Source organism: Cervus elaphus, chromosome 2 (assembly GCF_910594005.1).
Source record: "Cervus elaphus chromosome 2, mCerEla1.1, whole genome shotgun sequence".
Lineage (NCBI taxonomy): Eukaryota > Metazoa > Chordata > Mammalia > Artiodactyla > Cervidae > Cervus > Cervus elaphus.
This window is the reverse complement of record NC_057816.1, coordinates 24171432-24195748: the sequence shown is the minus strand read 5'-3', so window position 1 is coordinate 24195748 and position 24317 is coordinate 24171432. Positions and strand designations below refer to the sequence as shown.

Sequence of the window (24317 nt, the reverse complement as noted above, 5' to 3'; positions counted from 1 at the left end):
AAAGGATTTTATTATATTTAACCCTTATGCCTAATTTCTGAATTGGTTGAAGCTGTTTTTAGTATGAATCCTTATGGCCAAAAATGAAAGGTAGGCACCTCTGGGAAACCACTTCATGTGGGCTTGGTATATTACAATTAACGCTGGCCCTCCAACTTAGGGGTAGGTAAGTAACCATACACCCAGACCCAACCAGTTGTTTCATCCTTCCTTCTGGACTCAGCAGTTACTTCACAAGTGGGCATATGGCCCAGGCATAACAAATGAGCACACTGTCTGTGAGCTTAGAAAATGGAAGTGAATTCTGGCCCTTTCACCTCCTAGGCATTTGACCATGAGCAAGCTCTTTAACATATATGCTTCAGTATTTTCATCTATAAATGGAGATGATAACAGTACCTGCCTCCTAAGGTTGTTATAAAGATTACAAAACACCTTTAAAATAAAAAAAATACCTTTAAAACATTTAGAGAGGTGACAAACTTAACAATGAAAACTACAAAACTGCTGTAATAAGTTAAAGAAGAAATAAACAAACAGACATCCTATGTTCATGGACTGGAAAATAAAGTATTATTAAGACATCAATACTACTCCAAGCAATCTTCAGATTTAATGCAACCACTGCAAAAATTCCAATGGCATTTGTTTCAAGAATTAGAAAATTCCATTCTAAAATTCTTATGGAATCTCAAGAGACTCTGTATAACCAAAACAATCTTTAAAAGGAATACAGAAGGTGTCAAGCTTCCTGATTTCAATATTTATGACAAAGCTACAGTAATTAAAACAGTGTGGTACTGACATAAAGAGACATATAGACCAATGGAACAGAAGAGAGTCCAGGGGGGGAAACTCCCACATATGTGGTCAGGTATTTTTTGACAAGAGTGCCAGGATCATTCAATAGGGAAAGGACAGCATTTTCAACAAATGGTATTGGGATAACTGGACATTTACATGCAAACGAATAAGGTTGGACTGTTTACATTATACCATAGATAAAATTAACCAAAAATGGATCAAAGAGCTAAATGTAAGACCCAAAACTATAAAACCCTTAGAAGAAAAGATAGAGGGAAAACTTCATGACATTGGGTTTGGCAGCGATTTTTGGATAAAACACCAAAAGCACAATAACAAAAGTAAAAAGATAAATTGAACTACAAAGTCAGAAAAACAAATATTGCATGTTAATACATATATATGGAATCTAGAAAAATGGTACATAAGAACTCTTATTTGCAAAGCAGAAATAAGAGACACAGATGTAGAGGACATATGGACACCAAGGAGGAGAAGGAGGTGGGATGAATTGGGAAACTGAGATTGATATATATATACTATTGATACTATGCATAAAGTGGATAACTGATGAGAACCTACTGTACAGCACAGGGAACTCTATACTCAGTGCTCTGTGGTGACCTAAATGGAAGGAAGTCCAAAAAAGAGGGGCTAGGAATGACAGTCAGGTAGGAAGGCGAGGGACCCCTAAGGGGCAGGAGGAAACAAACTGCAAGTGGCAGATACGTTTTTCTCTCTCTCTTCTAATCCTGTGTCGTTGGAACACTCGGTTACACCTTAACTTAACTTTGAGCTGCTAATGGCTCAGCAAACCAATGCGTTTTTCTTATGGAAATGTTTTACTTAAGCTATGTTAATGAAACTACGTATTTGCTTTGGAATCTTCCTTTCTTCAAATGGGTTTTGCTTAAGAAGTCAAGTGGGCCTTAGGAAGAAGTACTGCAAACAAAGCTAGTAGCGGTGATGGAATTCCAGCTGAGCTATTTCAAATCCTAAAAGATGATGCTGTTCAAAGTGCTGCACTCAATATGCCAGCAAATTTGGAAAACTCAGCAGGGGCCACAGGACTGGAAAAGGTCAGCTTTCATTCCAATCCCAAAGAAAGGCAATGCCAAAGACTGTTCAAATTACCACACAATTGCACTCATTTCACAAGCTAGCAAACTAATGCCCAAAATTCTCCAAGCTAGGCTTCAACAGCAAGTGAACCGAGAACTTCCAGATGTTCAAGCTGGATTTAGAAAAGGCAGAGGAACCAGAGATCAAATTGCCAACATCCATTGGATCATAGAAAAGAGCAAGAGAATTCTAGAAAAACATCTACTTCTGCTTCATTGACTATGCTAAAGCCTTTGTCTGTGTAAATCACAACAAACTGTGGAAAATTCTTAAAGAGATGGGAATATCAGACCACCTTACCTGCCTCCTGAGAAATCTGTATGCAGGTCAAGAAGCAACAGTTAGAATGGGACATGGAATAAAATGAACTGATTCAAAATTGGGAAAGGAGTACATCAAGGCTGTATGTTGTCACCCTGCTTAACTTATATGCAGAATACATCATGGGAAATGCCGGGCTAGATGAAGCTCAAGCTGGAATCAAGATTGTCAGGAGAAATATTAATAACCCAGATATGCACATGACACCATCCTTATGGTGGAACTAAAGAGCCTCTTGATGAAGGTGAAAGAAGAGAGTGAAAAAGCTGGCTTAAACTTCAACATTCAAAAAACTAAGATCATGGCAGCCAGTCCCATCACTTCATGGCAAACAGTTGGGGAAACAATGGAGACAGTGACAGACTATTTTTGGGGGCTCCAAAATCACTGCAGAATGTGACTGCAGGCATGAAATTAAAAGAAACTTGCTCCTGGGAAGAAAAGTTATGACAAACCTAGACAGCAAATTAAAAAACAAAGACATTACTTTGCCCACAAAGTAATCAAAGGTGTGGAAGGTTTTTCTCACATCCAGTCATGTATGGATGTGAGAGCTGGATCAAAAGAGTTGATCACCAAAGAATTGATGCTTTAAACTGTGATGTTGGAGAAGACTCTTGAGAGTCCCTTTGACTGCAAGGAGATCAAACCAGTCAATCCTAAAGGAAATCAGCCCTGAATATTCACTGGAAGCTGAAGCTCCAGTACTTTGGCCACCTGATGTGAAGAGCCAACTCATTAGGAGAGACCCTGATGCTGTGAAAGATTGAAGGCAGGAGGAGAAGGGGATGACATATGACGAGATGGTTGGATGGCATCACTGATTCAATGGACATGAGCCTGAGCAAGCTGTGGGAAATGGTGAAGGACAGGGAAGTCGTGTACTGTAATCCATGGAGTGGCAAAGAGTCAGACACGACTGAGCAACTGAACAACAAAAATGTATACATATAGCTGATTCATTCCACTGTACAGCAGAAACACAACATTGTAAAGCAACTATAGTCCAATAAATTTTTAAATTTAAAACTTATGTGTATCAAAGGACACAACCAACAGAACAAAAAGGAAACCCAAGGAATGGGTGAAAATTTTTGAAAGTGAAATGAAAATCACTCAGTCATGTCCGACTCTTTGCAATCCCATGGACTATACAGTCCATGGAATTCTCTAGGCCAGAATATTGGAGTGGGCAGCCTTTGCCTTCTCCAGAGGATCTCCCCAACCCAGGGATCAAACCCAGGTCAACAGCATTGCAGATGGATTCTTTACCAGCTGAGCCACAAGGGAAACCCAACATTTGTAAATTATTTACCTAATAAGCAGTTAATATTTAGAATATAAAAAGTACTCCTACAACTCAACAACAAACTCAATTTAAAAATGGGCAAAAGATTTGAAACAGACACTTCTTCAAAGCTATATAAATAGCCAACAGGCACATGGAAAGATACTCTGGAAATAGTAAGGAAAATTAAAGGACCTCCATTGTTATTTTATCAAATTTGTTTTATAATGAGCATATAATGCTTATATAATTAAAAAATGTAAGCATAAGCCACTGGGAAATATGATTTTCACACATCACTCTTCAAGAAAGGCAAAGTGATGAATCACTTTAACAGAAAATGTTATATAATATTAACAAAATAATGTAATCAATGTTTCTATAAATAAGTTTAAGTAGTTTGACTAAACACGTATGTGTGCTTAGTCACTCAGTTATGTCCAAAATTCTTTGCCACCCTTTGAACTGCAGCCTGCCAGGATCTTCTGTTCATGGATTTTTTTCAGGCAAGAATAGTGGAGTGGGTTGCCATTTCCTCCTCCAGGGGACCTTTTCGATCCATGGATTGAACCCTGGTCTCCTGTGTCTCCTGCATTACAAGTGGGTTCTTTACCAGCTAAGCCACCGGGGAAGCCCATAATATTCACAAAATTATTTTGCTACGGTTACATTTTAATCTTAACAAAATAATGTAATCAGTGTGTCTCCTATGAATAAATTTAAACAGCCTGACAATGCTTCACACATGGTAAACTCTACATAAATGTTTCTTAAGTAAAAAATCAGGTGATACTTCTTTGCCGTCAAGGGGTTAACCCTGCAATTCTGCGCTCAACATCTACAAGACCTATCAGTGCTCACTTATTTTCAGCCACAGTATAAGCTTATCACTTACCTTCAGCAAGATACAAATCGCACAGGCCATGCCTACAGCACCAGTTCCAACAATGGTGATCTTACTCTGGGAGACCTTATCTTCCTCAGTTAGATTCTCAATAAGCTGCTCCTTGACAGATGACATTTTGAGAACCTGATAGAGATAATGTAATTTCAGAGGAAGCAATCTCCCTGAACTAATCACTCCCATACCTATGGAAGTACCTAATGAATTTGCAGAATGTCAGAAGGGGGAAGCCAAAGGGAAAAAAATACCTGCTCGCGAGGTGTGGAGGCCTCGAAAACCGACGAGTGTATCTATCAGTGTTAGGGATTGGGAAACCAAGAGGTTTTTAAAACTTTTCCCTACCCCAAGTCACCACTTTCACTCCAGTCCCAGCCACTCACAAACGCTTATCGTGTGGCCCAAGTCAGTACAGACGGCCGGAATGCACAACGCACGACCTTTAAGTCGCTTTTTAAGCTACACCACCAAAAGAAAAGACACACAGCAACGTCAGTAGAGGCGGGAAGCGCAGCGACCGTTACAGTCTGAACCGTTAGGCAAGCACGCTCCTACGCACGCACGCACGCCTCTCCTCCGTCAGCACACAAGCTCTGCCCCACGGCCGCCTCGGGCGCAGGCGCATTGGGAGGGGCTTGTCTTCTGGTGTGAGTGGGTTGGTGGGCACCTGCTGTTGTGTTGTCGTAATCTCCGTGTAAGGAATTTTAGTTGGTCTCGAAGAGTGTGCAAGAGAGGGATATTGGTATGTCGTTTCATTTCCTTCGGCTGATCTAGGCCTCAGACTGATTTAAAAGCCGAAACTTTGGAGACCAGACCCACCTGGTGGGCAAGGGGGCAAGCTCGAAGCCTTCGTGGGAAAGAACTCTCAGGCGAGCACCTGCTGTTCACCAGTGGGCCAGCTAAAACCAGCATCCTGAGGACGATGCTTCGAAATGCTGAATTGAGAGAACAAGGTGGTAATGGAAAGGGCATGGTTAAGGTGATTTTAATTTATGCAAGGAATTTATAACTCACAGGTTGGGACACAACCTCACCTGTCAGCTTTTGTCATCACTTGCATCTGAATCCTTTTCAAAATATAAAGGATAATCCATTTTCTGTATAAAAGCCAGTAGTTTGTTGTTGTTGTTGGCGTCGTTTTAATGTAGTTTTGATCATGCAATAAGTCTGCTTAAAATCCTTCAATGGCTTTCCAATGCACTTAACTAATTTTTACTGCGATCTAAGAAATGGTCATTGGAAGGACTGATGCTGAAGCTGAAACTCCAATACTTTGGCCACCTCATAAGAGTTGACTCATTGGAAAAGACCCTGATGCTGGGAGGGATTGAGGGCAGGAGGAGAAGGGGACGACAGAGGATGAGATGGCTGGATCGCATCACCGACTCAATGGGCATGAGTTTGAGTAAATTCCGGGAGTTGGTGATGGACAGGGAGGCCTGGCATGCTGCGATTCATAGGTTCGCAGAGTTGGACACGACTGAGTGACTGAACTGAACTGAAGAAATGGTCAATACATGGCCTTCTTTCATCCCTCCAACTTCTTCTCAAGACACCACACTTCCTTCCAGCTTTTGGACAGCTTTTTCCCATTTCAGGACTTTTTGCTGTTGTGTATGTCTGCAAAGTTCTTCCCCAGCCCTTGTCAAAAGTTGATTCCTCATTTTCAGTTTTGAACAAAAATGGCGCTTCCTCTAACTTTCCTTGACAAATGTATCAACTACCATCCCCTCCCAACATCTCCTGTTTCTCTTATGGCACTTTTCACAACCTATTACTAGCCCCAGGCAAGGGCTTCTCAGGTGTGGCAGTGGCTATTGAATCTGTACTACCACTTGGCTCTTTTACTTCCTTCCACATCTTCTGGCCCTTGTACCTCATTTACTAGAGACTGAGTGTGAGATAGTGCTGACTTGGATGACCTCCAGATCCAAGCTTTACACCTGCATGCCAAAAGTGTCGTTTTCATAGTGATCAAACTCCTGCTGTAGGTGAAGAGGCTCTTCATACCTGCCCAAGGCACATATTCTGAACATCCCCTTTGCTTCTTCCACTAACTGGCAACTTGTTTTAAGATGGGGCTAAGGCCTGCTTTGTCCACTTCCCAAGGTTATAAAAATGAGATCATATTCCATTAAAAACAATCAGGGCCCCTTGCAGAGTTGGCTTACCCTTACCTCGGGCAGGAAGATACGTGGTGAACATGGAACATACAGTGTGCCCGAAACTGAGGAAGCTTTATGAGATTAAATCTGAAAATTCATGAAATATTTAATCTGTTAAGCATTTTGTCATGTTGATATTAGCCAATTTATTGTGTCAACACTAAATGAGGGTAAATATGTTTTTTAAAAGACTGCATCAGAGTCTACAAAAGGGTATAGGAATAACTTCATATTTCTTTGGGGGGATAATTAACAGTTCTTAGTGGTAATAGTTGGAGAAGGAAATGGCAACCCACTCCAGTGTTTTTGCCTGGAGAATCCCAGGGATGGGGGAGCCTGGTGGGCTGCTGTCTATGGGATCACAGAGTTGGACACGACTGAAGTGACTTAGCAGTAGCAGCAGTGGTAATAGTTGCATAACTATGTGAATCCATAGAACTGTATACTTTAAAAGGGTGAATTTTGTGCTATGTAACATATCTTAAGGCTATTGAAGTCTATAGGAAAGCAAATCCTATTATAACAGCTAATTGTAAGGCCTGTAGGCTAGTCTTATCCTTCTACTTTTGAGACCCATTAAAAAACATAGTTTTCTTTTTTTTTTTTTTTTCTTTTTTCCAAAAAAACATAGTTTTCTTAACTGTCTCTCAAGTAGGAAAGTTTGGGGAAAAATCCTGGAAGTGATGACCGTAAAGTTGTTCTAGTTAACCTCTGGAAGTATGGTTTTTAGGCCTGAAGAAGGTCATAGTTATAGAAATATTTTGAGGGAGATCTAAAGAAAATTTTTGAATAGATAACCACCAGGACTATCTGGTTTAAAATTAAGTACCACGAGATGGTTGGATGGCATCACTGACTCAGTGGACAAGTTTGAGCAAACTCCCAAGACTTAGTGAAGGACAAGGAAGTCTGGTATGCTGCAGACCAGACCATGGTGTCACAGAGTCGGACACAACGACTGAAAAACAATTGTTACTGGCCTCCAGAGTGAAGGTTCTTAAAAATCTCCCCTCTGTAGTGGCACAGAACCACTGCTTATGTTCAGTTGGCAAATAATGTTTTTTACATCTATGTATAGGGTGTTACCTATGTGAATTGTAGAGTACCAGTTATGATTAGCACTATAATCAAATTATCTCATCATATTTGAGGGCTTAGTATATTAAAATGATTACAATGGAAATGGTAACAAAACAGTCTAGCCAATCTAATCACACCCTTAATTCTTTAAGTCTGGTCATTAGTAAACAGTACTCCTTAAAAAATTCATTGCAAAACAAAAAAATTCATTGCAGTGCAGCCCAATAACCCAATGGCTCCCATTTATGTAATAAACAAATAACAGCTTTATGACTGTATCTTAATTACCAGAGTGGTCACTGTTCAAGCTTTATTTAGTTGGTGTAACAGTTGGCTGCATTATTTATGTAATTTTTCCCTTTTACATTACAAGGCAGTGTACACTATCCTGATTCATACAGTACGTAAGATTCTTTAGAACAGTTATGCACGTGGCATGCAATACTGGATTTATACATTGGATCCCAGGGTGTGATTCACTGGAGGGAAAAAGTTGCACTAGGCACCTTGGCTAAAGGAACCAGAGGTTATAGAACACAGTAAATACACATCCGGTTTGAAGGGCAACTGCAGCATCTGCAACATGGGCAGTGGTACCTCTTGAGGAAGTTGAATTATTTGACAAACCAATTTAGGACCACACAAGGTAAGTGCCATCCAGCATCAGGATACAGCTGCAAGGTTTTATGAACCATTCCTATTTCTAACATTAGGAAATTGATTTTTTCCTAGGCTGTTTTAACATTACTGTTTTAATCACAGATCAGATATAAAGGACAATATGAGTTACAACCTCCAACTAAAATCCTGTGTAGCCTAGACAGTGAAGTGATACAACATTAGAAGACTTTAAAACTGCAGTTCTTTCTGGATCCCCCAAAGTGTATCTGCACTCTTCTTCAAACAGGCCTCTTCCTCATGAGTCAGAGTCACTTTCACAACGTCTGAGATTCCATTCTGTCCCAAGATGCAAGGAACACTAAGGAAGACATCTTCTTTTATTCCATAGAGACCCTGAGGATGAAATGAAAAATATTTTATGTTTTTTCTATGCATTCTGGGATCTCCCAAGACTTTCTATTCTCTACAATCATGAAGCTTACTTAATACAACTTGGCAAGTAAAATTTCTTCCTAGATTTTCAGTTAGGATGTAATGAAAAGGGTAAAAGAAAGTCATTAAAATAGCAGCAAGACTTCCATTCTAAAAGAAAATCTACGTTATTGCTATTATCCCTCATACTTTCCAATTTTTATTGTCTGACACTTTGGTAACTTTAAGTGTGATTTCTATTTTTCCCCAAAGGAGAAAAATTTGTGTCTTTTATAGTCTTCCACTCATCTCAACAAAATTGAGTCAAGTTTTCCAGTCAACAGGTTATTATTAAGTATCTATGGGCTAATAACCACAATACTAACCACAGTAATCCTAAAGCTCAGCCATGTCTTTTCAAAAAAGAAAGCTGCAGGTGCACTATTTCACTCAAATCAATGATTGAGGACTTACCTTAATCTAATTGCTTTCTGAAATGAGTTTAAAAAACAAAACAAAACAGGAAATAATGGCATTCAAGTACATTTTACTACACAGACCTACCTTAATCATGGTGGAAATCGGATGCACCCGCCTAAGATTCTTCATTATACTTTCTGCCAAATCGGCCACTGACAGTCCAATGGCCCAGGATGTGTAGCCTTTCAGTTTGATCACCTCATAAGCACTGTAGGATAGCGAAGGACAGGAAAAGGTAGGGTAGGAGGAACAAAGAAAAAGCTTTCACTGAACATATGCTTTATGAGAAATCACTGATATAATAAGTAATACTATATAAATACTAAAGTTGCATTATATACCTAAGTGTAACCCTTGCACATGTATGCCAGGATATTATGTATGGGGATGTTCAAGAACCTGGCAACAACACCAGTGTCCTTCAACAGGAGGATGGATAAATTATACATAGTTGTCAAAACAGACAAACAACTAGGGCTCAGGCAACAAAATAGATGATTCTTATATGCAATACTAAATTTAAAAAAGCAGATCCGAGATTACATATTGCATGCTTGATTTGGGATTATCTCAAGAGTGTGTATGTGGGGGTGGGGGGTTAGGGGTAAGTGGGAAGAGCACAGAATCTACTCATTTCCAAGCACCAGCAGACTAATAATTCCAACTCAACAAACACTACAGTTAGTTGACAGCAACCGTCAATATTTCTTGGGTTGGATGATGGGTTCACAGGTTTTAACAAATACAAATCAGAGGGCCTTGCTTAGACCAATCATGATTCATTCTTCAATTCCAAAGACCCGAGGTCTACACATGGCTACCTTATTTAAAGTAAATAATGCCAGTAAGTTGCAAGTTTCCCTATTTGAACAATTTCTAACAGTTAATTATTTTGTGTACCATGATGAATTTGTATCTTGCTTAAAACTTTATAATCATCTGCGTAAACAAGCAGCTAGTTGTGTTTCTATTCATAGATTATTGTAAGAACTTAGATTTAAAAATTCTTATTCCTAACTAAATCAATGATACATGCTTTTGAAGTAAAGACTGAATCTCAAATCAGGTGGACTTGTTTTATATCTGAGTTTACAAATACAGGAAGAGTTATCATACTATAAATTGAGAATTATGGCAAATAAAAGTAGACTATAACATTAATACATGCCTGCAATATCTAATACCTTTACCTGTTTTATAGTATGAGTTTTAACAAGCTTTAGAAAACAAGTTTTCTGACAGTTACCAAATGCAAAGGTTATTAAACTTTTAATCTTTTTTCTTTCTGGCCACGTGCGAGGCTTGCCAGATCTCAGTTCCTCAACCAGGGATGAACTCACAAGCTCGGCAGTGAAAGCTCAAGTCCTAACCACTGAACAACCAGGAAATTTCCAAAACTTTTAATTTCTTAAATAAAAATAATAATTTTGACCTCCTGTGTTACAAACTATGAGAGCTATTACCTGTCAACCACCTGTTTGTGAACCGCTTTCCACTGTTCCTTATCTGCATCAGTGCCTAACTCAGGGTGTAAATTCTTCAGGGAGACACCAGCAACATTCACTCCACTCCATACAGGCACTGAATAAAATAGTACAGAATATATTTACTCCCAAGCACTACCTAGCTGACGAGCAATTCTGACCCATTCTCCAAAAATTGTGTTTTCTTATCTGAGGAAGATTATCCCCTTTTGGTAGGTGGTCAAGACTACCAATACTCTTAGATTTTCACTGATTAAATTATGTAAAACTAAGAATTTTCATTGTATGCTAATCTGCTTTTTTCTAATGCGAAATATAGAGACAGGATATTATGAGATCATAAGAGGAATTTTCTTGCCATAAGGAACCAAGAACTCTGCACAAATTAAAACATCTTTCAACTGTGATAATAGATTTTTTCTCATACACTCCATCTGGATTAGCTGTCCTCCTTTTCAGGGACAAGCAGTTTGCCTATAAACAGCTGTGATATTAAGAACTATCATCTTATTTAATAAGTTCATTATAATAAATTCCATTCTTCATCCCTTATACCAAAATATGTCACACAAAAATGACTAAAATCTTAACAATTCTAGCACACAATTATACCAAGAGATAAGATTTCTGGAAACCATCTACCCTAATAAATGGGTATCTGATTTAGGCTCTGATTCAGTAACTATATTCCTGTCAATTTTTTTACACAATCTTTGCAAACAATAAAGAAGTCATACTTACCACTAGAGTCGCCATGCTCCCCAAGGATCCACCCATGGCAGCTTAATGGGTGAACTCCCAGCCTCTCCCCCATGAGATAACGGAACCGAGCTGAATCCAGATTGCAACCACTTCCAATAACACGGTTTTTGGGAAAGCCGCTTATCTTCCAAGCCACATAGGTCAAAATATCGACTGTGAAGAAAATATTTAGGCAGAGGTATTATGTGAATTGGGCTTCCCTGGTGACTCAGAAGGTAAACAATCTGCCGGCAATGCAGAAGACCTGGGTTCAATCCCTGGGTCGGGAAGATCCCCTGGAAAATGGAATGGCTACCCGCTCCAGTATCTTTGCCTGCAGAATTCCATGGACAGAGGAACCTGGCAGGCCCCAGTCCATGGGGCCACAAAAGAGTTGGTCACGATTGAGAGACTAACATTTTCACTATGTGAATCATGAGCTAATGACTGACTACTCAAGATTCATGGCTCTGTATAGATCTTGCTATTTACCACGACCAATCAATATTTCTGTTAATATTTTTAAGCCTCTATATTGTGTATAACAAATACATTAAGTTTTCAAGAAGTGTAGTTTAATGAAAATAAGTTGTGCATCAATAACACATTATTCATAATTATTCCTTATCCAAGATCTTCCTAGGCAAGTTACAAATTTTAAAGTGCCAACTATGTTAAAGCCATTGTTTCCCCTTGATGTTTTAAATTTAACTATTTTACAAAAACACAAATTTACTCTCAGGAGGAAAATGAGAAATATGAGACATATATATAGATTATGATACATACTATCAGTTTTACTCTAGCTCATCTATTTTTATGCCATTAAAAGTCTCACCTGGATTGGAAACAACAAGCAACTTGCAATTTGGGCTGTATTTTACAATATTAGGAATGATGAATTTAAAGATGTTCACATTACGCTGGACCAAATTAAGACGGCTCTCACCCTCTTGCTGACGTGCCCCAGCTGTGATAATAACCAGCCTTGAGTTTGCTGTCACATTATAGTCTAGACAAGAGAGAAACAATAACTAGATTAAGGCTTTTAAGAAAACTCAAGCAAAAATCTGTTCCATTAACCTTTTAAACAGACAGTTCTATCAGTGCTTTTTGTATGTGGCATACACATATATGCCCAGACTTCTTTACTTTTGGAGTTTTATCACTGTGGCCGCTTACATGGAGGAAGACTACATCAACACCTTCCTTGTATTATGTAGTTATATTGTGGCTTTATATAACTATGACTGGGGGGAGCTGAAAGGAATAAAATTTATTTCACACTCATATCAAATGAGACACACACCCCAATTTTTTGCCGCCTGAGCTTAATGTTCACACTTTTCCACACTCCTATTTCTACTTAATTGTGGTCATATCAGCTCAGGGATGGGTTTTTTTTTTTTAAGCAGAGGGAACTTCACACTTATCAAGCATGTCTTGCTTCTATATATCCTATGGCACAGGATGGTTAATCCTGGGTTGAAGACAATGAAAAGAGTAATCTATCAGATAAATGGTCAATGGTTTCCAAGTGTCAAAACTGACTATTTAGGCCCATGTCTGTTTCCTGGCTGGTGCTTGTAAAGTGTGACAGGGTCAAGCCAAGAATATCTGCTCAACAGGCTCATTTACCCTAGTCTCAACCTCGTGTTAGTGTATGAAAGGAAGTAATGGAAGTAAGTGCATTTAAATATTTGAAGCAATGTGGTAAACTATGAACCTAAGAAGTTTTGCTAGTTATATTATAATTCAGATGTTTTCCACATCATGGACAAACTGGATTTTCATTTAAAAACATTTTTGGAAATTCAAACATTGATATCTATAGATATCAATGCAAAATTGTTTAAAAGGCTCTTATCCTGTATAAAGAGGAAATCTTTGAAGAACTGATAGGTTTAATTCTTTATCAGGCTTGAAAATCCTAACACAGAATGTAATATAAATTTGCCAAAATCAACCTTTGCCAGAGACAATTTTTGGTGTTCTAAGGAAAAGGCTGCCATGTTGGAGATCCATCATCTCTCCCTTCAGTTTATCTTCCATGACATCAACAAGAGCAATTTCATCTGCCAAGTCCTGAAAGACATAAAATTTTAGTTCAATGGAAAATAGCCATTTCCAAATTTTTAGACAACCATGCAAAATTTCCATATTTCTGGTATAGGAGAATTCTGCTACTTTATTATTAGTATGTACCTCAAAGTAGAGGTAGGCTCCCATTAAAAGCTGACTCATGGATGACATATACATAGGGAAAAGAACTGACCCCCTCTCTCATCGGAGCACCCTCAGCAGGAGCTCCACCACCACTGCACAGAAGCAGAACACTGAATTTGCAGTGAGTACAACCCAGCTATGTAAAACTGCTCTATTTAGTCTCTCAAATTCAGTTTTACACGTTGATTTTAGGTTGTTAGTCATTAAATAGATGATATAGACGAGTATTAAGGCCTAAAAAGTGGTATTCTAGATCATTCCCTGGTTACATGTTTTCCATATGTTAACCAACATAAAGTTTTACTTATCGACAGATTTGTGCATTACAAAACGTTGGTGAACAATATCCTTTCAGGTGAACCTATAGAAGTTCATAGGTGCATCTCAGACAAGGAGCACCAATAATAGCTTTAATACAAATGGAATGTGGACCATCATAACCAAAGAGATTATAAAAGCCGAGGTGCAGATCTACCCCTAATCAGCTACAGTGTAATAAGTGGTCTGCCAGTTACTCTTAGCCACACCTCAGTTAGGGGGCATCATAGAAAACGACCACAGGTGGTTCACTGGTTTGGGAAAAATAAATGGTATCAATGTCTGATCCAGTGGGGAAGGAATAAAGACTTTGAATAACAAGTGGTCTCTTTTAAGAACACACAGAGCAACCTGCGTGGTTACAAGACCTTTGCAGAGCTCATTTCCACCTTTAGTCCCTTCTCCTTTCAGTCCTTTTTGTTTGGAATCCAGAATTCATCACTTCACTCTCTTACTAGTAACTCCAAATCTGAACTTTAAGCTCTCTCAATTTCTTTTTAATATAAACCAGGCTTGAATGCTATAAAAAGTGTTTTTTATTCATTCACAAATTTTTTCTAATTAAATGTTAGTTCCATAATTGATACCAAAACTACTATCCAAGGAGCAGAGCAGAGGGGATTACCACGGGCAAAAGACTTCCCACATTCAGTTTAATTTTACCATGTATATGTGTCAGTTTCAATTCAAAGTTACTTGTAAATAATTTTAGCTTGCTTAAAGGCATAGACTCTACTTTTTCATTTGTAGGCAACTAACGAGGTTAATAAAGCACAGTGAATTTAAGGAACTGGGTCTCCAACCTAGAAACCTTTAATTTTTGTAGTTTAGATACCCTTTTGGTATAGCATCAGGTTTTAAAAGTTTGTTTCACATAAAGTTCTTTCAATGAGTGCATGAGCTTATATATTTGTATATACGATGTGATAATGCAATTCTTGGAGAGCAACAGTAGATGGATGGAATCAAGGTATCCTTAAGGGACTTGCAAAGTGAAAGGCTCTCTCACTTACCTTCATTAAGATACTGATGGCACAGGCCATGCCAACAGCACCAACCCCAACAACTGTAATCTTATTCTGGGGGACATGTTCTTCCTTAAGAAGATTCTGAATCAGCTGATCCTTGAGAGTTGCCATCTTGGACTTAGAACCTAAAGGAATCTATAAGGGAAAAAACATGCACTGTCACTGGCATCCTTCCGAAAACTGTTCTGAAAAAGCTTCTTTTGCTTCCTTTTGGGATACCTGCCCCTAAAAATCACAAGAAATGACTACAAGGGGGGAGAAGGGAAGAAACCTACCGACAGACAAAGAAACGAAAGGCCTAATGCCGGGCTCTGGTCTGACTAGGGTCTTGGTGTAAAGTTCCTCACCTTGGCGTGGAAAAATAATATTGAAGTTTGGGTATAAGTATAGCCTCCTGAAGGCTCACTCATCTTGATTTATTAACTCCAAGCGGAGCTAGCCTTTCTACAAACAAGATCACTATGAGCCGCCGGCCCAACACTTCTGCAGGCACCAGGACGCCTGCCAAGCCCTTAAAGACCACAAGTACTCTACTCCAATCCCCAGGACGTTTGCCAAGCCCCGCAAGGACCACAGGTACGTGCGTAAAGCGGCTCTAACGTCCTCACAGCACTAGCCAGAACTCGTGGGAGCTCTGCTCATGCGCAGCTCTAGTTTTCGCCTCCCTGTCCCCAACCCCCGCCCCCGAAGAAGCAGTGGCCATCCAGTGGCCAGTGTGCAGGGGCCCGCGGAGTTTACGCCCCGCCCAGACCCGGAAGATTAGCGGCCGCCCCTCCCTCGCCCAGGCCCCGCGCCTCATCTTGTGCGCAAGCGCACTTCACAGCGCTGGGGGGAGGCAAAAGTCGTGCGCCTAGGCGCCGCAGGCTACTGAGAGGTGAGCGCTAGCCCCGACAGCCCAGCGCTGGCTCGCGGAGCCCCGCCCGTAAGCGGACCTGATGAGGAGGAAGTCTACTGCTCTGTGGGGTCTGAATGAGCTCGGAATCCAGACTTTTTCAGACTGAACTCGTGCTCTGAAGCACACTTATTCGTGAAGCCCGGCTGGCTGCCTCCCCGGCCTGGCGCGCTGCCAGAACCAGAGTTTAAATCTTGATACCAGGCACCAGGGACTGTTAGCCAGCTCACAGGGAGGCACCTCGCGTGGCTTCCGCCGTGATCTTTGTTGCAAAGGCGTGAGGCCTGGTATGAGGAAAATTGGTTACTGCAGGGAGAGCTGCAGAGACCTGAAGCCTGGACCCCTAAAGTTCATCAATAAAGTTCCTCTTGATTTCCAGAGCCGGGGAGGTGGGGGGCGGGGGGGGGGCGGGCGGTGGAGAGTGGGGAGTAGGGTGGGGTAGGGGTGGTTCTGCGTTCACTGGAGAGATTTTCATAGACTGCATCCCGAAAGCACTACGTCTAATCTTGACACTGCTCCAAAGGGCAAAAATATCTGAGAGGACTTGCAGGCAGGCAGCCCAGAGTCACCAAGCTGGAATCGAGTCTCTCCTGACAAATCACTGCTATTTCTAGACAGCCCTGAAAGGTTTCTGCAGCCTGGCAGGGGGAAGGGAGTGCTTTCTGCAGACGTCTCCTGGTTTCACCAAAACCGAAGCTCTGGGCTCCAGCGCTCCCTTCAGTGTGGGGATACGGGTGGGAGTGGAGCCCTGGAGAAAGAGGGTCTGTCTACCTTCCCCCGGACCTTAGAGATGCCCTAATCGGCCTTAGGTTCCCGGTTTGTTAAAAGGAGATGAAGGTACCAGATGATCCTCCTCTGATTCTACTGAGAGGCGGAAGAGCTGGTACCCTTTCTCCTTCGTATTTGCATGCACCACGTCTAGTACACCGACCGATACAGCGGCAGCTGCTTAACAAAAGTAACTTGCGCCAAGAGCTCCCTCTCCTCTGCAGGCAGCGGCTGCCCCAGGGAGCCCACCTCCCGAGAGTGCCAGGATTAAAATGCGATCCGAGCGCACCCAGCGGCTTTCCGGCTTCCGGGAACCAGCCCCAGACTGCTGAGGCTTTTTTGGTTCCGTGGACTCCGGCAACCTGACTTCGAGCTCCGTGCTGCTTGCTCATTTCAAGCCCGGAGGTGTACTCCACCCCCTTCCCCAACCAGTCGTCTCCCATTCCTTCTGCATCTACCCGGACCATCGACCCCAGGTTAGGTGCGCGACCACCTCCTTGGTTCCCCAGCCCGGCCAGAGGCCACTGTGCCCACTTAGAGCAGCAGCAGGGTTCGGCCGGCCCCCGAGACCATTTGGTAGTGTGAGGCCACCGCCCAGGTCTCAGGACTATGCCCTTTGGAAGCAGCGCCTACACCACCCAAGAGCGGGGACCCCCCACCCCCCCACCCCCATGGACAGCGCCTGGGCCAGTGAAGCCTAAAGCGATCGCCCTTGTCCTCGGGCGCAGAGCGCGCCCGGCCGGACCGTACCGGTAGTGACCGTCGAACGGGCGGGCGTCGGAGGCGCGCGGCGTGGGATCCGGACTTGGCGGCAGCGGCTCCGGTACTCAGTGGGGCGCGGGAGGGGCCTTAAATGGAACCGCGAGGCTGACGTCAAGGGGGAGCCGGGCGGACGTGCAAGAACCCACGTGTGCTCTGGGGTGGGGGCGGGCTCCCAGCCGGGCGGGGCGGTGAAGATGCCCCGGCGCCGCGCGCAAGCGGAGGACCCGCAGGCGGTCCGACCCACGTGCGCCGAGACTTCAGAAAGACTGCGCAGAGGCATGCTACTTCTGGCACAAAACAGAGCCGTAAGCTGGGATCAAGCCGACCCTCCATTTCCTCTTTCATAAAATGTGGAAGTTACTTTCAAGGAAGGCTCAACTGAATTTTTGCCGCTGTTGCCCACTGCCCAATTTCTAGCACGTAACCGACACACGACAGAATATTTGTTGAAAAAAAGAAAATTCTTAGCACAGTGTCAGTCTACTTAACCCAAGTCGAGTGATTTCCAAAACGCGACCCTGCCCGTCCCCCCACGGCTAAAACTTGCAGGTCTCACAACTCAAAGTAAAACTTCAGCCTCTTGATTGCATTCCCTGTTGCCCTACCGGTCAAGTACCTGTGTCCCAGCCACGCCCCAGAACAGCCTAGGTTTTATGTTTTTAACATATGTTATTTTTACCTCCAGGCCTTGGTTCAGGCTGGTTCCTGGCCGGGCTTCCTCTGCTGTCTCTTTCAACTGTACCCATCTTCTCCCCCTCTCCCCTCCCTCCAACCTCACACACCCACAGATTTGGTATCCCCCTCCTGTCTGCTTGCACCTCACCAGTCTGTACATCCTGCCAACCGCCTTGCAGTAGAAGTGCGTGTGTGACTCAGCTATCCTACCTGCCCATGAATGTTTTAAGGGTATAGGTGAATCCACTTCCTCCATGCACCTGGGGCACCGATTAATAGCCGCCAGCTGTGAAAAATATCCCTACTGGTGAGTTCCTTGGTTTTGAAGGGAAAACTCTAACCTCAGCTCCAGAAGAAAACAGGGAAGCTTTCTAGCACATCCTAACAGTTTTCCCGGGCTTCCTAGGGGGCTTAGTGGTAAAGAATCCACCTACCAGTGCAGGAGACCAAGTTTGATCCCTGGGTCAGGAAGATTCCCCGGAGAAGGGAATGGCAACCCACTCCAGTATTCTTGCCTGGGAAATCCCATGGACAGAGGAGCCTGGCCAGCTACAATCCATGGGGTTGCAAGAATCAGAGGTGACTTAACAACTAAAGAACAAAAAACAGTTTTCCCATCACTCCAGGACGCTCAGAAATCTAGGCTGTCTCCCCAAACACACAGCTGGAGGGACTGAGGGCCAGCCACAGGTTCTCCAGGGTTCATCAGGGCAGGGTGCGAATTGCAAATGTCTGTGGTTCCTCAAACTTTGCAACAATGGACTCATTGAGCCAGGGCTGGGCCCCTGCCTTCCTATCAAAGCAACCACAGCCGTCAGTAAGAGCAGGGCAGAGCCCCGAGAGCAGAGGTTAGGCTGGGGAGACGGGTAGGAACCTTCAACAACTGGGCTTTGTGACCATCTCTGAAGATAATCTAGGCAGAGAGTTTGCAGTCCTCTAAATTAAGGCACCTAACAACAGCTCATTCCAGGCACAGCTTCCCTCTGTTTATGTAGAACTGGAGCTTCTATTTAACTCTACAAATATGAAAGAAGTACTGTTTACTCAGCACCTCCTGTGTGTCAGGCAGCAAGCTAGACAGTCCCCATCCTCATCTTGACTTTAATTCTTTGGAGTAGGCATAATTATCCCCATTTTTCAAATGAGAAAACTGAGGCACAAAGAGATAACTGGTTTTGCCAAAGTTCTACAGCTAATAATTGATTTCAGCTGGTACTTTAATCCAGGCTGAGGACTCCAAACTGTGAGTTTTTCCTCTATAGGATGTTGTCCCCCTCCTTCCCCTCACCCCCCGCCAATTCCACAAAGGCCAAGAAATAGGGCGCCCAAGCCCAGGTTCAGAAAGTTCAGTTTCAAATGAGAGGCAGTGGGTGTCAGTGGGTATCTCTGCCCATCTGCTTGAGCCGAGACATGGGTCTCTGATCCTCATGGGACTTACACTGCTGACACTGCTGCTTCTCAGGCCTTTGGCTGGGACTGGAATGCATACCACCTGCTTTCCTGGATCTCCAGCTTGCAGACAGCAGATCGTGGAACTTCTCAGCCTCCATAATCGCATGAGCCAATTCTTTATAATACATCTCATTTTATATATAAATATTCGTTCTCTGGAGAACCCTGACTAATACAGAATCCTGACTAATGCAATCCAAACACAAGAACTTCTGTACTATAAAGTCAAAGCTGAGGGTGGGGCAGGAAACTGTTTCAGAAGGCAGAACAGATTTTTCATCCTGACGAAGTGGTTTTTTTGGGGGGGGCGGGGGCAGTTTCTTTAAAAGGGAGAATCTCACAAAGAGGTGATTTGATCAGGGGACAGGCTGGCTGTTCAGCAGAGGATGGGTGCTGTTCCGCATCCAACCTAAGATTTTCCTAAAGTGACCCTGGCCAGAGAATGGTGTCTACCCAAAACACACGTCATTCCTTCATCCAGTAAGTATATATTATCTTCCTCCTCAAGAGCATTCAGTGGCCCCTCAGTCAATGGCCTCCAAAATAAAATCCAAATTCCTTGAAAAGGCTCAGTAGACTTTTTATGATCCAAAGCCCATATCCCTTCTCTGGCCTTATCTCCTATTTTTCTGCATGCCATTCCCAAGGGTACTTACCACAATCCCCAAATATGCCACTCACTTCCACCAAGGCAATTCCTTCAACCTGCATGATCCCCCTTGCCACCATCCCTGCCCACCCAAACCCCATACCTCCGTAGGTCAAGTGCTGTTCCTTTGGCTTTATATTAAATTAGTTCTTATTGCTGTGCATCTCTTTCTCTGATTAGATTGTAAGCTCCTAATGGGCAGAAACTTTCTCATTCATCTATCTCCATATCACCAACATTTAGTTTAATAAATATATTTCAAATTACATGGCTGCTATGTAAAGAGTATCATTATAGGTGCTGGGGATACAAAAATGAATAAGACAAATTTCTAGGGCTTCTCCACAAATTTAATGGAGAAAACCAACAGTATCCCCCTCAATAGTTAAAGTGCAAGGTAAAATGTAGCACTGACACAAAAGAGGTAGAAAGCATTGCTCTAGCATTCAGATGAGAGAGAGGTCCTTTGGCCAGGGATACCTGTGAGGGCTTCCTGGAAGAGGTAGGATCCGAACTCAGCCTTAAAAAAAGAGAGAGAAAGAGAGAGATTTGAACCGATGATCAGGTGTTGAGAAAGCGGAAAACAAATGCTTGGAGTCAGGAAATTCAAGGTATATCTGGTGAATCTTTAGCTTTAAATGTCAGGCTAAGAGATTTGGCAGTTTGCTTCTTTGGGTTTTGGTGGTCACTGGAAGTCACCGAAGTTTGGGGGGAATGGGAGAGATGGGGTGAAAGCAAGATGGTTGAGAGGTGATGGTTGAGGGTCCTGAATAAGGATATTGTTGCATATACACAACAGAAAGTATAGGACATACACAGCTCCAACCAACTCTGGATGAAACATTCACTTCTCCGACACACTGTGCATGCCCCCACAGTCCCTCCGAAGGCTCACTGACAGCCTGGCTTTTTTTCCTCCACCTTTTCCATGGCTACAAAGCTGATGACTGGAGTGGCGGGGTCCGAGATGCAGATGGCTTTATTGGTCTCCATCTCTGACAGGCCAGGGCCTGCTGTGTATGTGCCAAAGTGGAAGCTCCTCTCTCTGGGAATACAGCAGGTGCCTCCCTGCTCATGAAGTGGGAGACCACTTCATGTCATCCTCCCAACCCTATCTACTTCTCTCATGATGGGAGTGGAAGCTGAAGCCTCTGCCCTGACTCCTCAAGTTCTCCTGGGTGCCATCTCTTCTGGAACCCTGATGGCTCCCTACCCCCAACTCCTTCTCCCCTCCTTTGAGCTGGGCTCACCCTCAGGTGCTGGATGCTGCCTCTGTTTCCCTTTTTGAATTAGACGGTCATTCCCTCCAGAGTTCATTCCTTACTTGACCCCCTAACAGAATCCCCTCAGAAACTCCTGATTCTCTTTGCTGTATACAAAATGCCTGTGTCTCCCCAAAAGCCATATGTTGAAACCTAATTCCCAAGATACTAGTATTTAGAAGTGGGGCTATTAGGAGGTGATTAGGTTATGAAGGTAGAAACTTCATGAATGGAGTTAGTGCCCTTATAAAGGAGACGCTAGAGAGGTTCCCTGTCCCTTCTGCCATGCGAAGACACAGTGAGAAGATTGCCATCTATGATCTGGAAAGCAGACTCTCACTAGAAACTTGCCAGTACCTTGCTCTTGAACTTCCAAGCCTCCAGAACTGTGAGAAATGTTTTTTGTTTATAAGCCATTCAGTCTATGGTCTTTTGTTATAGCAGCCTGAACAGACTAAAGCATTACCCTTCTAGCCACTTTCTACCCCAGGAAAGAGATTAGACCTGTGTCCTTTTATCTTCATACTCCCCTGGCAGGGAGTTGTTCAACCCCACGGGCTGTAGCACACCAGGTTCCTCTGTCCTCTACTATCTCCTAGAGTTTGCTCAAATTCATGTCAGTTGAGTTGATGGTGCTATTTAACCTTTGCACCCTCTTGCCTGGTGAATCTCATGGACAGTAGGAAGAGGCAGGGAGTTAGGCCTCAAGTCTTCCATCCCATTGATGGATTCCAAGGCAAAGACTGTCACCAGAATGTAAGGGGCTTCTAAACTGAGACCTTCAGTAATCGGTGCCGCAGAGGGAGTCCCAGGACCTCTCCAAGCCAAACAATTCTCATTGTGATGGAACGTGCCCCTTATCTAATCACAGCAGGGGAGAACTGTGCGAACCTTTGATAGCCTTTCCCTCTGACAGGTTGGGAGGCAAGGACAGTGACAATCATGGCTTAGCAAAGATGAGTGAGTGGCCTGATAGAAAGGCGACACTGACCTGGGGTTCTCACTCCAGCTTTTCATGAAGATATCGTGGCAATCAGATTCCCTCTGTAGTCCCAGCATCCCTGACTGTAAACAGAAGAGGGTCTGTCTCTTTTGGTTCAAACATCCAGGGAGGCTCAGAGCACCTTCATTTTTAGTTTTGCTTAGGACTCAGTGACAAGGCCACCTCCTATTTTGGAAAGTGATTGGGGCTGCTCTAGGACTAGAGGCAGATATTCAAGGCTCCTCGCTCCACTTGGGGCAATAGGAAATCCTTGCCTGGCACTCTCTCCTCCCCATAATAGTTCCAGAATGGGGTCCAACATTCCTAAGGCTCTGGTGGCTACTGGATTTGTTAATAAAAACAGTCTCACAGGGCTTTGAAAGTGAATCACGGATAACAGGAACCCATCTCTCTTTGATTCCTGGGTAGATGTTTCAAACCTTTAAACCTTACCAAATGGAGAATTACATTCCCAAGCCTACCTCAAAGAAGAACAATTTCCTCTAAAATTCCAAGAGGATCAAGCCAATTGTAAATAGGAATACAGCCAGGGAAGTTTATTGGTAATTTCCTGGGGCAGGGTGTGGGAAATGAACAGAGGTCTTCTTGTCTGTGCAGCTGCTGACTGCAGGGCACCTTCACTGAAATTTCGGTCCTAGGATTTTGTTTAGGCGCTCATCTAGCTACACCTCACAAAGCAGGGTCTGCTGGAGAAGGAGCCCCTCTGCCCTGTCACTTGAGCCTGCTCAGAGGACCCTGAGCTGAAAAGGTAGACCCACCTCATTTTTCAAGGGTACAAGAAGGGAGCCTGGGATTGTGTTCAAGGCTTCCCTGGTGGCTCAGATAGTAAAGAATCCACCTGCAAGGCAGGAGACCCAGGTTTGATCCCTAGGTCAGGAAGATTCCCCTGAAGAAGGAAATGGCTACCACCCCAGTGTTCTTGCCTAGAGAATCCCATGGACGTTGGAGCCTGGGGGGCTACAGTCCATGGGGTCGCAGAGTCGGACATAATTGAGTGACTAACACACATACTTTTGTTAAGAAGAACAGAAGAGAGCTCCTTTGAAACCCAGGAGGGACCAGAGGCCACAGTGGGTCCAGATGTGGAGAAGGCCTCCCTGCAGCTGGATAAACTTGTTGGGTCCTTCTTTTATGTGTAGCTTGTGGGAAGGGGGCAGGCTTTCATGTCCATTCTCTCAAGGTTTTCACCTCAACCAAGAGAGGAAAGCAGAACAAGAATTTTTACCTCTGTTTCACTGGTGGCACTGCCCGACCTCAAAAGTGTAACTGCTTCAGGCCTCAGAGATGGAAGGCAGGCAGGTGGATCTCAAACTCCTGCCCTAGTCTTCCTTCTCCTCCACTACTCTGTGCCTCAGTTTCTCCTGGGGTGGCTTACAGACTGGAAAGCAGTTGACCCTTTGCTCCCTGAATATCAAAGGGTGACTCTGATAAATCCTCGGCAAGGTACCCCATCTAGGGCTGCCGGAAGGTCCAGATGGCTCACCTGCCCCCAGAGCTGCTTCAGGGCCCTTTCTAATAAAGTCTCCCTCTTCCTGGGGCTCCATTAGCCTTGCACAGTCCACGTGTGTGCAAGGTTAAGCCGTGCCCTTTGCACAAACACACTTGCAGCGTCAGGCATCTTAAAGGACATGTTAACTGAGCTCATCTACCAGTTTTAGCCGCAGAAAGGATGAAAGCTTAGGAGAGGCCCTCGCAGTCTCGGTCCTCCTTTACCCCCTGAATCAGAGGGAGGTGAGCCCCTCACACCCACACACTCTTTGCTTACACTCTCAATAGGATCGGCCTATAGGGAAGCAACATCATTGTGTGTTGGGGAAGTAGGGCTGGGAGAAGGGGAGGGCAGTGACATGCTCTTGATCCTACC

At 43.4% G+C, this 24317-nt stretch overlaps 2 protein-coding genes across 4 annotated transcripts in view; both read right to left on the bottom strand.

Moving 5' to 3' along the window:
* LOC122675713 (L-lactate dehydrogenase C chain) overlaps positions 1–7195 on the bottom strand; it is a 33962-nt gene extending 26767 nt beyond the window's left edge. Inside the window, exons 1-3 of one of the 3 annotated variants that reach the window (XM_043874733.1) lie at positions 6614–7195; positions 5256–5371; positions 4431–4565 (exon numbers count right to left, since the gene is read on the bottom strand). In XM_043874733.1, coding sequence (XP_043730668.1) covers positions 4431–4565; positions 5256–5371; positions 6614–6641 — 279 coding nt within the window. In that variant the 5' untranslated portion in view covers positions 6642–7195. Of the gene's footprint in view, positions 1–4430; positions 4566–4687; positions 5022–5255; positions 5760–6613 lie in introns of those variants that run through there. The other 2 variants (XM_043874751.1, XM_043874742.1) reach the window with 2 other exon arrangements.
* A 766-nt stretch (positions 7196–7961) lies between these two features.
* LDHA (lactate dehydrogenase A) lies at positions 7962–17516 on the bottom strand. Its single transcript, XM_043874765.1, has 8 exons — positions 17401–17516; positions 14976–15125; positions 13386–13503; positions 12257–12430; positions 11419–11592; positions 10657–10774; positions 9278–9401; positions 7962–8695 (listed from the first exon to the last, which is right to left on the bottom strand). Exons 2-8 carry the CDS (start codon positions 15099–15101, stop codon positions 8531–8533), a joined length of 999 nt encoding a protein of 332 aa, XP_043730700.1. The 5' UTR covers positions 15102–15125; positions 17401–17516; the 3' UTR covers positions 7962–8530.
* Positions 17517–24317: the final 6801 nt, after the last annotated feature.